Consider the following 14923-nt stretch of genomic DNA (forward strand, 5'->3'; position numbering starts at 1 on the left):
CAATAGAATGGTTCAATCAATTCACAGTTCTGCCAACAAGGCATTAACATCTAATTTTTCCCACATGCCCTTTACCACTTGTCTTTTACCTTTTCTGTCCTATTAATCACTCTAATAGATAAAAGGGAGTGCATCAGAATTGTTTTAATTTTAATTTCTCCATTCAATAGTGAGGTAGAGCATTTTTTATATGATTAGATAGCTTTGATTATGTCATTTGAACTGTCTATATTTTTGATCAGTTATTAATTGAGGCATTGATTTTATTTTTATAAATTTGACTCATTTATATGTTTGAGATATGAGACTTTTATTAGAGAAAATTGCTTTGAAATTTTTTTTACAATTATATTTGCAAACAGGATTTTTTCTCTAACCTATATCTCCCCTGTTTATTTTTTTCTTCCTCCTTTCATCTTATTCCTCCTCAAAATTGTTTTGTGTCTGACTAACCCTCCCCTAGTCTGCCTTCCTTTTTATCATTTCCCTTTCTTATCTGATTGCCTTCTCCTATTTCCTGTGGATATGGTAGATTTCTATACTCAACTGAGTTTGTGTGTTATTCCCTCTTTGAACCAGTTCTAATGAGAGTAAGGTTCAGTCACTCCTTCTTCCTCACTTTTCTCCTCCACTGTATAAGTTTATTCTTGTCACTTTTCCTTAAGAAAATTTCCTTCATTCTATCTATGTCTTTCCTTTTGTTCCTGTATATTCCTCTCTCAGTCCTTAAGTTTGTTTTCTTTAGATATCATCCCTTCACATTGAACTAATACCTTCTGTGTGTATATATATATGTGTATATAGTATAATTTATATCTCCTGTACACACACACACACACACACTCCCTAATATGAGAATGTTCTTATGAATCAGAAGTACCATCTTCCCATTTAGGAATGTAAACAGTTTAACGTTGGGAAGTCCCTTCTGATTTGTTTTTCCTGTTGACCTTTGTACATTTCTTATAATGTATCTGAAACCAAATTTTCTAATCAGATATTTTCTTTTCCCCAAGAATATTTGGAAATCCTCTATTTCACTGAATATTCATCCTCCACTCAGGGTTTATAATCCCTTTTGTGGGTTTGGTGGTCCTTGGTTCTAATCCTACCTCCATTGCTTTCCAAAATATCTTATTCAAAGTCCTCCAGTCCTTTAATGTAGAAATTGCTAAATCTTGTGTTATCCTGATTTTGTCTTCATGATACTTGAATTGTTTATTTTTGGGGAAGATGCATTAAGGAACAGATGGAATAAGAGTGAGAGTGAGAAGAAATGGATGAAAAGAAGGGAGACAATTCCTTTGTGAAAAGTGCCCAATCCCTCACTCTACAGTGTCATAGAGCACAGATTCTGTGGTTGTATTCCTGGTGCCAGTTTTCCTCTTATTCCTGGTCTTTATGTTCAGCTGAGTCCCTCCCTGCAGGTCTTCAGTAATGGGGATCTGAAGAAGAAATACAAGAGGGAGAGAACTGATGAATTAGGAGAGAACTGATGAATTAGGAGCAGGTATTCTTTATTTCTGTGTCATGAAATCTTTGAAGACTCATCTGCTGAAAGCAATAGATGCCTTCTCATTCTCATACTTTTAGATACTTGAAATATATTTCACAGACTTATGAAAAAAATAAAGGATATTGAAGTACAGTTATGGAAATGTCATTTAAATATTCACAATAATTTAAGATATCCTCATTTTTGAGTCATTGAAAGCATTGCTGGAGGTAGAAGACAGAATGGAGTTAACTCACCAATAGTCCCCTTGTTGTCTCCCTGGTCTCTTCTTTATCTGAAGTGAAGAACAGATTCCATCATTTTCACGCTCCCAGGATCAGGATTCCCTTCTACTATTTCTCCCCCTCCAGGCCAGGATTCTGTCATCTCCCTGAACAGATAACTTACATGGCCTTTCCTCTCTGGGTACCTCACCATGATAGGGCTTGCAGGTATTCCAAGGAAGACAAGAGCAACAAAAACAGCTACAGTAGGAACAAAGGGAAGACATGGGATAAGGGGTGCGAGTTCACTCTCAGATTTTCTGTCATCATCCTCCCTTTACCAGAATATCTGTCTGCTTCAGAGAGTCTGGGTTACATGGCAAACGGAAACAAGGCAAAATGGGAAGAGAAGCTGAGATTTCTTACCTCCTAGGGATGTATCTCTGCAAAAATCCTAGTGAGACACACATGGGAAGTGAAAGGAGTAAGATCAGAGAAGATCTTAGAGGAAGAAGGTTAAGCCTTACCCATCCCTGTTTCATCCTCTTTCCCCCAAACTTACCCAGTAGTGTAAGCAAGAGAAGGCAGAGGAGGAGGAGGATGAAAAAGGAAGCACAGATGATGATGATGATGAGGTTATTACTTGGCTCTGAATTTAGGTGAGGGGAGAGAGAAGAGTAATTATGAATGACTGTGCTAGGGAAAGCTCACACTTCCCCTATAATTGTCACTACATTTTCTTCTCTTACTCCCTTCTACAGTTTCCCATCACCACCAGCATCAGAGTTTGGTACAAATCATGAGGGAGGGTTTATCTCTTGGAATAAGAGTGAGACAGACTGAAACCCAAATAAAGATGTATTTGTTAAAAATGATATAAGGAAGAATGCCTCATGTCCCAGCTCACACATTGGGTTTCCATTAACCAGGAAGTGAGGATGGGGTGAAAGTCTCTATAGATTCTTACACCGTTTCTTGGCCAGAAGCAAGGCCATGCCTTCATTTCCTTGTAGGGTCTGAGGAATGGAGTGGTTACCAGTACCTGCCTATTAGGCTCCTCTCACCTCTTACTTCTCTTACAAGAAGCTCCAGGGCATCACTAGACTGCTTCCAGAGACTTTCATTGGTGCCCAGCTGATAGCTGCAGCTGTAATTGCCAGAGTCCTTGGAGGTTACATGGGTCAAGAAGAACCTGCCCCGGTCTTCATGGGCTTCCATGCCGTGCAGGATTCCCTCAATTCCCTCCTTATACAGAACAAACCTAGGTATCCATGAGGGTCCCCAGCAAAGGAGGGTCACATTGCCCCCCGAGACTACCTCTAGACCAGGCCAGGCTGAGAGGGAAGGCTTGGGGAGTGCATCTGGAAACACAAACAAAGACCCGACATGCTCAAGATCCCCTCCACAGCTGTGTTGAGAGTGGGTATAAGGGGGGCCAAGATCATAGAGGTCTCTGAAGAATTTTCTGACCAGCCATTCCATTGATTCTGACCACTCATTGCCCCCAGTCTGTTTCCCTTCAGATGGTCTTTGGGGCTATCTAGGAAAATATTGTTGTTTCTCCTTCCATTCTTGTCCCTTGAGCTTGGTGCAGTTCCTGAGCTGATCCATCCTTCCAACTATGTTTTCCACTTCCTAAAGGATAACCACTCCTTATCCCAACCTTTCTTTTTGCTGTTAAAAGGAGGCCAAATTGTTTAGGCTATCTTTCAATCTTAATTTCTATCCCTCTAGTTTTTGCCTGGAGAATTGGAAGCTATTCTTACCTGTCACCAAGATCTCTAGGGCATCACTGGGCTCTGACACCTGGTATGGAGGCGTTCTTTCATAGTAGACACAGGTGTAGTTGCCAGAATCCTGGGACTTCACAGAGAGGAGGGGGAAGACAGCTGAGGTGCCAGATGTGTTCTGGCTCTGCAGGGGCTGAGCTCTGCCCACCTTCAGCAGAGTGAATGTTGCTGTCCAGAGTGCTGCCTGAGGGGTCTGCCTGCACAGGAGAGTCACATGCTTCCCAGGCTCCACCACCAGGCCTGGGAGGGCTGAGAGGGAAGGCTTGGGCAGAGATCCTGAGAGGGGAAGAATGGGGCGGGGTGTCAGGACACCTAGGTGAAGTCCCTATTCTGATTCTCACTTCCTACATGACTATGGTTCATTCATAGGGCTTATCTGAGACTCAGTTATTTCCTCTGTAAAGGAGGAGGTAGCAAAAGAAGATCTTTGCTTTCATTCTAATCACACCCAGCTAGCAATCTAAGATAACTGTCACATGTAGAGAGCCAGAACTCTGGAGAACCATACTTGAAACAAGGTGTTAACTCAGTAGAATTTATGAGAATGGTTTTGAATGGTGATTAAGAGTTCTCTAGGTCAGTACATGCACTTAGTATTTTATATAGTTCTACCAGATTCACACCTACGATGATGTAATTATAATAGAGTATATATGAACCAACAAGGACTAGATAAGAGACATTTACTCCATCTCCCACCACCTTGGTGGCTTGCCTGTTATCTTTCATTTCTCCACTGAGACCAAGGCCCGTCTGAAGAGTCTCCAGAAAGCTAGTCTGGGCCCCAGGCAGTCAACCTATCCGGTCCCTTCCAGCCACAAACACCCAGCCTATGATCTCATGTCTCTGATTAATGAAAGGTAGGGAAATTATGGTCTCTTCCTTCTCATCAGGACCATCACATTCAGGCTCAGGGATGAGTCAGAGTCTAGGAGAGTGAAGGTTTGTCTCCAGGCCCTGTCATTCACATGTAGGTGACCCTGCACAAGCCCTTTCCTCTCTCAGGCCCTCATCTGATTATTAGTAATGGAAGGATTTGATTTCTTTCTGCTCTGGGTATCTGTGCCTCTTCTAACTCCTAACTCAGGCTTTACCATCAGCTTTTACCCAAGATGCCAGATCGCAATAGAAATATCTCATGTGTGGGAGGTGGGGCGGAGTCAAGATGGCAGAGAGGACACAGGTTTCATTCTAAGCTCCCTTTTTATCCTCATTAGTAATTACTAAATTCAGCTTCTGAAATAGTGCTTGACTGGTAAAAACCACAAACATTGGGAGTTCAACAAATTACTAGTTGAAGATAATCTGGAAGATCACTAGGAAAGGTTTGTCCTTATAGGGCAAGAGGAGGCCAGTGTAGGCAGGGAGGCAGAACACAGAGTCTAGCATACTGAGTGGACAGGGGGTGGATGCAGACTCTGTGAATGGAGAATTTGCAGGGAGGACTCTACTACAGGTTGGCTGCTCTGCTTTGGTTGCAAAGCAGTAGATCAGCATAGAAGTTACACAAACACCAAAGATAGAGTGTGCTCCAAAAACTGCCAGAATTTAATAGGACTTGATTACACTCATCCAGCACCAGAAGTGACTCAGCATGCACCAGGGCAGCTGCATTCTGCAGCCTGGGGCTTTTGTCCAAGGCAGCCACACTTCTGCACAAGGGGGGAGGAGGGGGACTCTGCCTGGGGCAGTGGGATTTCCGCTGCAGGGCTCTTCACAGGGCACTTCCACAACCTGGCTGCTCTTTGCAGCTTGTTTGCAAGACACCTACTGCCCATCTATCTATCCTCTTCAATAGGGGAAGTTGGTAACCTCCTTGCCCTGAAGGCAGACCCTAAGAACTTTTAAAAAAGATGAGTAAAAAAGCCATGCAAACTCTAACTATTGATGGCTTCTATACAGAAAGAGAGCAGGTTTCCAACCCTGAAGAGACTAATAGCAGACAGTATCCAGACAAAACCCCAAAGAGGGGTGTAACCTCGTCCCCATCACACAAGGCTCTCCAAGAAGAAATTATAAAAGATCTTAAAAGAGAGCTAGAAGAAAAATGGGGGAAAGGAAAGAGAAGATCTGCAAGAGATTATAGAAAAGGCATATAACTCATTAAAAGAAAAATTTGATAAAGTGGTAAAAGAAAACAACTTCCTGAAATGTGAATTGGAAAAGATAAAGAACTCCCAGGAAAGTAGGATTTGTGAAATGGAAAAAGAAAATAATTCAGTAAAAAAAATAGTGCAATGGAAAAAAATTCCATCGAGCAAAACAACTCACTTAAAAACTCAATGGGACATATACAAAAAGAAGTTTAAAAAAAAGCTAATGAAGAAAATAACTCATTAAAAATCAGAACTGAACAAACAGAAATGGATGATTCGTTGAGACATTAAGAATCAGTCAAGCAAAACAAAAAAAAATGGAAAAAAATAGAGAAAATGTTAAATATCTACTTGGAAAAACAACAGATCTGGAAAATAGATCTAGGAGAGATCATCTGACGATTATTGGACTTCCTGAAAATTATGATGAAAAAAAGAGCCTAGACACTATTTTACAGGAAATCATCAAAGAGAACTGCCCAGATGTAATAGAATCAGAAAGTAAAAGAGGCATTGAAAGAATTCATTGAACACCTTCTTAAAGAGATGCCAAAATAAAAACCCCAAGGAATATGTGGCTAAATTTCAGAACTATCAGACTAAAGAAAAAATATTACAAGCAGCTAGAAAAAAACAATTCATATACCAAGGAGCCACAATAAGGATCACTCAGGATCTAGCTGCTTACACATTAAAGGATTGAAGGGCCTGGAATCTGATCTTCTGAAAGGCAAAAGAACTTGGAATGAGTCAAGAATAAACTACTCAGTTAAGCTGATTATTTTCTTCCAAGGAAGAAAATTGATATTTAATGAAACAGATAAATTCCATTTATTCTTAGTGAAAAAACAAGAGCTAAACAAAAAATTTGACCTCCAAATATAGGACTCAAGAGAAGCATAAAAGATAAAAAAGTTTTGAGAACTGTATTTCTGTTATGGGTGTACATAAAGATCATGTGTATAATTTGATTTTACTGTTATAATACATACAAGGGAAGTAGAAGTGGAAAGGGGATAGTATCACAAAAAAGGGAAAAGGGGAGATAAAAAGAGTGAAATTACATGCCATGAACAGGCAAAGGAAACCTATCATATGTGAAGGAATTTAGGGAAGAAGAGGAACATGGTGTGAATCTTACTCTCATCAGATTTGTCTTAAAGACAAAATATTAGACATATTTGGTTTACAAAGAAATTTCTCTCACCTCATTAAAAAGTGGGAGAGGAAAAGGGAAAAGGAAAAGAGTAATAAAGGAAAGGTATAAAAACGGGAAGGAACTCAAAGGGTGTGGGAGGGATTCTAAAGAGATAAAGCTGCGTGAGGCAAGTGGTGCCCTGGGGAGGGGGGGTAAAAGGGGAAAGAATAAGAAAACCATAATCTGGGGGTAATAAGATGGCAAGAAATACAGAATTAGTAGTTTTAACTGTAAATGTGAATGGGATGAACTCTCCAATAAAGCGGGGTCGATAGTAGACTGAATCAAAAGCCAGAATCCTATAATATATTGTTTACAAAAAAACACATTTAAAGCAGGGAGATATATACAGTGTAAAGGTAAAAAGCTGGAGCAGAATCTATTATGCTTCAGGTGAAGTCAAAAAAGCAGGAGTAGCCATTCTTATCTCAGATTAAGCAAAAGCAAACATTGATCTAATTAAAAGAGATAAGGAAGGAAACTATATCTTGCTAAAGGGTAACATAGACACTGCAGCAATATCAATACTAAACATATATGCACCGAGTGGTATAGCATCTATCTTGCTAACGGAGAAGTTAAGAGAGTTGCAAGAAGAAATAGACAGCAAAACTATAATAGAGGGAGATCTCAACCTTGCACTCTCAGGAGTGGGCAAATCAATGCAAAGCAAATAAAAAAGTTTCAAGAAATGAAAATATTAGAAAAATTAAATTATGATAGATCTCCGAAAAAACCGAATAGAACAGAAAAGTACACTTTTTATCAACATTCATAGAACCTATACAAAAATTGACCATATATTAGGACATAAGGCACAAAATTAAATACAGAAAAAGCAAAGAAAAATAATAAAAGTACATTCTTTTCAAATCACAGTAAAATAAAAACTACATTCAACAACAAAAAAGCACAAAGTAAGGCAAAAAAGCAATTTAGAAAATTAAAATAATCATTATAAAGAATGAATAGGTAAAAAACAACAAATCCTTAAAACAATAATTTCACCAAAAAACAACAACAATAAAAGACAACATACAAAATTTGAGGAATACATCCAAAAACACAATAACAAAATAAAATTTTATATTGCAAGCTTACCAAAACAAAAACAAAGAAAAATCAGCAAATTAAACACAACAAAAACTAAAAAAAACATATAAAAATCCTCCATCCAATACTAACTTAGAAATTCTAAAAATTAAAAAAAGCAAATAAGTGAAAAGTAAAAAAAAACTATTAATTAATAAATAAAACACAAAATTGGTTTTAAGAAAAAAAACCAACAAAACAGAATAAACTTTGGCCAAAAATTTAATACAAAAGAACAGAAAGAAAAAATCAAAATTATTATCTTAAAAAACCAAGAAACATTCCACAACAAAAGTAAAACATTAAATCCAAACTGTAATCCCCTACTCTCCCATTCTAACAAAACCCCTATCTAAACAAAACAGAAAAGTACAAAAAACACCTTCCAAATCCCCACACTCCCTACCCTATCACCACCAACTCCAAAAGTCTCACTGGGCACAATTATATACCAAACTGTCCTGTCACTTGCCACACATCCCTCCCAATGTCCTCACGTCACAACAGAAAGTAATCCAAAATCTACACAAAAAAACTCTAGCACTTAAAAACTTCCAAATCCCCATCTTCCCACAGCTGTATATACTCACACTCCCCTACAACCTAAACACACCAAAAAATATGTAATCCTAAAACCCACCACTTTAAACCCCACAAGTAAGCTCTAAATATTGTCCCTGAGAAAAAATACAAAAATCCATAATACAAACCCCCCTCTGCACCCCTAAAACCCCTTGAAAATACTACAATCTCCCTCTCTCCATAAGTACCACACCTAGTAGAAACACCCCCATTATCCCTGGAAACCTAAGCAAAAGCCAGCAAAATTTCCTTCAACTCTATTCCAACCTTTAATTTCCCTGGAATCTTACACACCTTCCCACCCAACTGTAAAACTCTCTATATAAAACACCAGAAACCGTACCAAAATTCCCATAACTAATCCCCACCACACAATCCAACTCCCACACTTTAAACTTTAAAATAGAATACTCTATGTAATGTCTTCTTACCATATACACTTTCACTCCCAACTCCCTTCACTCTCCCCACAAATAAGCAAAAGCAAATCCTAAACCCTACAAAATCTGCAACAGCCAAAGCTCCAAACTCTTACATCCAACAAAAACAAAAACTATAATCCCCACAATGAGAACTGTTAAAATATTTAACACAAATAGTCACACTATTTTCCCTAGAAATATAAAAAATCCGTAAACTCCCATGTTAAATATAGAAAAACTCCCTAAATGAAAGAAAGAGAAAAAATTTAATAATCCCAATCTCCCCATCCCATACATCATTCTATAGCAAAACCAGCAAGAAAAAGTAGGCAATATAAACAGTAAATCCCATTGCCTATCCTATAAACTTACTCAATACATAGATTCCTTATTACCTTTAAAAAATATTTAAACCCAAAAATGGTAGCAATATACAAACATAGAAAAAAGCAACATAGAAAAATCACACTACACACCTGTCCCCCTTCTTACTCCCTTCAAATTGCATCTGGCCCCACAACCAATCATGAGAACAAGGCAAACCTAGCCACAACATAACTTCACTTAAGCTAATACTACATTTAAAAATTTGCATCTCTATCTTTCTCTTCCAAGCAAACCCACAACTCTAAAAGTAAATCTCCCAAATTTCAAACCTCAATTTCCCCCCACACTATACTTGAAATCACCCCACTCCCACTGCTCCACCGCCCATCATACTACACTTAAAAACAAGCAAAATTTCTAGAAAAGACAACAAAATTCCTTCCCAAAACTCTATTTTCCTACCCTCATTCACTCATCTACCACATTTCCTACTTGTGAAAAATACCCTAAAATTTAAAGAAAAGTATTCTTACTACTCTACCAAACAATCACTTTCCAAAAATACACATTTTAACTCAACACATTACACCAGCAGCTCATTTAAACCACTATATAGCCAAAACTAGTTCCAAAAGCAAAACTTTCCCACAACTCCCCCTCACAGCCTCTAGAACAGAAGCCTTAAATATTATTTCCACAACCACCACTCCTTCTCCCTTAATAAAACTACTTCCTGCTTAACAAGCAAATAGAACAAAACATAGAATGGCAAGAAAAACCCCTATGCTAAATGGAATCCAAAAAACACTTTCTAAAACCAAGGCTTGACATTACCCACCAATAATACTTTAAAACATATCTTGACATAACACTCTAACTTCAAACTTTTAAAATATATATAAAATAATAAATGAAAAGTAAAACATTACAAGAAAGAAAACAAGATAACAAAAACGAAAAATGAAAACATATAAAATTTAAAACATTATCTAAACTAATAAAACCAAAAACAAGAAAAACACAAAACACAACTAAGCTTAGAAAATATGCCAATATAACAAAAAAAAAAGCCTTCATCTAAGTAAAAATTTCCTACCACACTAAATACCCCTACTCCCAAAAACACTATATATATCCAAGAAAGAAACAACCCAACTTATATATACATTATCAAGAATACTAAACAAAGAAAATCTCTAAATTTACAACTTCAAAATATTTAACACCATAATCCCACTAACACCACTCCCATCCCCACCACACTTCTCTCTAAACTCCATTTCTTCTCCCATCTCCCAAAAACTCATCACATAACTCTCCTCCCAGAAAAACAAATTGAAAGCCATTTATAGCTCCCATTAGCCAAAACATTCTCTCCAAACACAAAGCCAAATTTGGCAAACAAGGCAATTAACAAAACACAACAATTTTCCCTTTACTCATATTCTTTAAAATGAATCACAAAACTCCCTCTCACTTTTAACCTTTCCCAAAAAGATATTTAATACCACCACCCCTCACCTGCTCCACCCCTCCAAGGCAGGGGTCACTGCCCTCACAACCACACAGGCACTACCAAGCAACACCCTAACAACACATACCAATGCTCTACTTTCCCTGGCACCATCTACCTAGAACCACAGCTCATTTCTCTCCTCTCTGGCTTTCTCACTCCCTCCAGAAACTGAAATACAACGCTTCCCAAGTAACCCCTAACACCTCAAAGTACATATCTGCTCCTTTGGGGACCACGGGACTTGGAAGAGCCAAGAGGGTGGGTCTTGGAAAGATTTCTGAAGAGGAAACAAATTTGATTTTTAGGGATGCCTCCGGAGCCAGTATTTCTTCTCCACATCCTGAAGTCTCTCCTCTCATTACCATTTCCATTCCTTGCAATGTCGCCTCTTTTCCTCCCTATTTATTTCAGGAGTATATTCCTGGGCTGATTTGAGACAAAGACTGAAAAGAGAACATTGTCCTTTTGGGGGCTGTACTCACCCGTCTGTGCCCTAACCTTGCAGTGCAGACATAGCCCTGTAAGAGAAGACCAGGTTACAGATGGCTCCCCTGTAGCCCATGCTGACTTCTTCCCCAGCCCTTGCCAAAGCCCCTGATCTTCTAATTCCGCTTTCATCAGAATATGAAGGGGGATCCCTGTGAACAGAGCCTGGGTCCTGCTTTGCCCCAATGATTCTGTCTCCTCTTTAGGTTTCCTCCCTGCCCTTCTGGCTCAGTCAGCCAAGGGTCTTGGCACAATGTCCCTCCCTTGCCAGGGTTAACCTTGGAGACTCACCGATGGAGAGCAGAAAAGTGAATGTGGAGTTCATGGTGGGTTTTCAGCTCTGTCCCAGTCTCAACTGTGCCGAGGACCAGAGGTCACAGGACTGGAGGCTGGCCCAGGATGTGGTGGCCAGCCCTGCTGTCTTACACCCTCTAAACTCAGGCCCCACAGTTTCCACTCTTATACTGATGAAAAGGACCATGGTCCTCCAAGGTTTATTTCTGAACAAATTAGAGTGACTTAAAGTATATGGAACCTGGAAAGGACTGTGGAATATGATGTGAATTTAGTGTTAAGGACAGCTGACGGTGATCTGGGGTCTTCATACACACATCCTTCTTCTGGGAAAGGACCACATTGGCCACAAAAAGCCTGACCCTGAAATCACAGGATTCAGCTTAAATGCTAAACATTACGGCTCCGGAAGGCTGATTTGGGGGGTCGATGGACACATATTCCATGCCTGATATGACTTCTGGGTGAGTGTCATTTGCTGTTTTAATATGAACATCATCACCAGCAGCCACCACACCCACAGTAATAACAGCAGTGGATATTATCGTAAAGTACTTTCAGCTTGGCAAATATTTTACAAACGTCTTCTCATTTAGCCTCACAACGACATGTGAGGTAGGTATCACACTATCCAGATTTTACAGATGATATTGCTGATGTAGACAGAGTTAAATTCCCTGCCCAGGCTCATAAAACAAATAAGTATCTTCATATCAGCATTTCCTGGTTCTAATAGATTAAAATCATGAATCAAAATGCAAATGATGTAGGCATTTTTTGCTCTCAATCTCCAAGTTTATAAATGACTCAGTAACTCCATCTCCTGTAGGATTCCAAAATGGTCAGCACTGGAATTGGCTGCTCTGCTTGCCCTTTGGTCAGCCCTTCTCCATACGCTTACCATAGATGTTTGACTAGGACATATCGAGTCGATCGTGACAGTAGCTGACTGTTCTGGGCTGTCTTGCACATCATCAGTCAATAATCTGTTGACACAGTCCCATGAGAGAGGTGGCATCCTAGCTAGAAAGACCGCAGCTTAAACTCAATGACTATTTATCAGGCTTCTGCCATGTTGCCTGATCTGTGCTAGTTGCTGGGAATTCAAATAGAAAAAACAAATGGATCAGTCATTACAGAGCTTATACTTTACTGGCAAGGACAACAATATATTTTAGTACAAGCATTTATGCATAATGAATTTGCAGGTTAAGGGCCAACTCTCATTCAAATGATTGTTAATGATAGTACAGGTGGTGAGAGAGCCCAAAGAAAACATGGGGAATAATGGTCTGGGACACAAGAGGAACTGAAGTTAAAGTAATTAAGCATGGCAAAAGAGAGTCTGGAATGTAGACAGCTTTGACCTTGACAGTACATGGCTCAGCATACCTGGTGCAGGCATTGGGTAGTATCCTGGCAGGCTTTCAGTTCATTTAAAAGTAAGAATCATCAATTTTCATTTCCTGTGGCTGGAAATTGGGGATGAGCACACATTTGTTATTGTAGGTCCAATGGTCCCAGGTTCTGTCTGATGCCTCCTCTTGGGGATTCAAAGACAGAAATCTTCCCAAAGAGCCTCCATTCTCTCAGGTTACATAGCATGTACATACGCTATGTTTATACAAAATAAATACATGGAACATCATTATAAAATAACTATATATCTGTGGATAGATATGTATTTGTCAGGGAGGTAAGGCACTACTGTATATGCTACTAGGAATGATTCTATTTTCACGATGGTGTTTGAGCAGATTCTCCAATGAATGGAGGATCTCAGTGAGATAAAGGTGGTGGGGGCAGGGCATACAGAAATGACAGATGGCTCAAACAAAGATAGATCCATATATAGAAACAGATCTATGTATATAAATACACACCTCATAGCAGAGTATAAATAACAGAGTCAATTTTTCATCTAACTATCTGGTGGTTTTAGTAAATGGAAAACTTGAGGTGAGACCAATGTGGTGAGATGACAGTTCCAAACATTGTTGAGACCTTCACCTTCATTTCAAGAAGTGTTACAAGCTTAGGCTGTGAGAGTACTGCTTTGCCATGCCTCCATCAGGCCACATCCAAAGTACCTTGGAGTGTGATCCTGTAGAATCTGGAATAAGGAGGGAAAATCCTGGGCAGGATGATATGAATGATCACCAGTCACTGATCTGGAAAATCCCCTCCATGAATTTTGGGGATTTACAATTCAGAGGCCCTGCAGTGGGGGATTAGAAGAAAATATTGGTAAGTGATTAAGAAGTAGTTCAGCTCTGGGCCTAGAGCCTACTGGGAAAGGTTAAGGTCAAGGATGTAACAGCTTCCTTCATGAGGAGGACAGGAGGGTAACTCATGAGTTTTTCCCTTGATCTCTCCTTGGTTCCTTCTGTATCTTAGGAAGAGGGAGGTTTCCAGGACTGGGAATCCCTTCCACAATCCCCTCCCATTGACTCATTTTCATATCCCTTCCTTGCCCCAAAGACTTACATAGTGGTTTCTCTTTGGGACCCTCATGCTGCATTTGGGTACTCCAAAGGAGACAAGGGCAACAAAGACCTTGATATGGAGAGAAAGCAATAGGACAGGGGAAAATGTTCCATCTGGGAGACTTTATGAACATCCTGTAGTCACCATGTCTCCCTTTCAATATAGAGGTTCCAAGGTTATGTTGGAAGCAAGACACAGAGGATTATGGGGAAAAGAGATGAATCTACTTATGTCCTAGGGTTCTCTCTTTGCCCATACCCTGGTGATACACAAGGTAAGGAAAGAAGCAAAGTTAGGGAAGATCACAAAGAAGAAATTGAAAGTCCCAGTCCCACCCTAATTTTATTATAAATGACATAAACGTTTAATGCTGTTTTACCTATAGAGATGAATCCTTGGCAGAGGAATGCCATCAAAAAAAAGGCAAAGGAGGGAGGAAATGGAGCTGAATCTGATAATAAGGGTAATACTGGGACCTGATCCTAGTGTGGTTGAGAGAGCGGAATCTTCATAATTCACTATAGTTAGACAACCTTCACATTGTATCTATATTTTCCTCTATTTCTCCCCAGATATACCCATGTTCACCAGCAATACAAAGATTAAGGGAAATGCTGCTCAGCAGTGGCTTTTCCCTTGAAATTAAATTCAGAAACTTAGAAACTAGCATAGCATTATGGGTCCCAGGGAAGTATGAAGGAAAGTCTTACATGCCAAGCCACAAGCTTTTTTTCTACAGGCCTGGAAATGAGGAAAAGTTTAAAACAATAGTGTGGTGTTCTTTTTCTTTAAAATATAATATAATCATTCTCTGTGGGAGCAGGTTTCTTGGGGAGGTTTTCTGGAGGCAACCTTAGTTTCAGTTAAAAGTAATAATCACATGAAATGCAGCCAGGTGATAACAGTTCAAACAT

The 14923-nt window shown here is 39.3% G+C and overlaps 1 protein-coding gene across 1 annotated transcript; it reads right to left on the reverse strand.

Annotated features, from left to right (window-relative positions):
* Positions 1 to 2726: 2726 nt before the first annotated feature.
* Positions 2727 to 11553, reverse strand: LOC111720286 (immunoglobulin superfamily member 1-like). Its single transcript, XM_031961780.1, has 4 exons — positions 11520 to 11553; positions 11225 to 11260; positions 3486 to 3785; positions 2727 to 3080 (listed from the first exon to the last, which is right to left on the reverse strand). Exons 1-4 carry the CDS (start codon positions 11551 to 11553, stop codon positions 2752 to 2754), a joined length of 699 nt encoding a protein of 232 aa, XP_031817640.1. The 3' UTR covers positions 2727 to 2751.
* Positions 11554 to 14923: the final 3370 nt, after the last annotated feature.

Source organism: Sarcophilus harrisii, chromosome 3 (assembly GCF_902635505.1).
Source record: "Sarcophilus harrisii chromosome 3, mSarHar1.11, whole genome shotgun sequence".
Classification (NCBI taxonomy): Eukaryota; Metazoa; Chordata; class Mammalia; order Dasyuromorphia; family Dasyuridae; genus Sarcophilus; species Sarcophilus harrisii.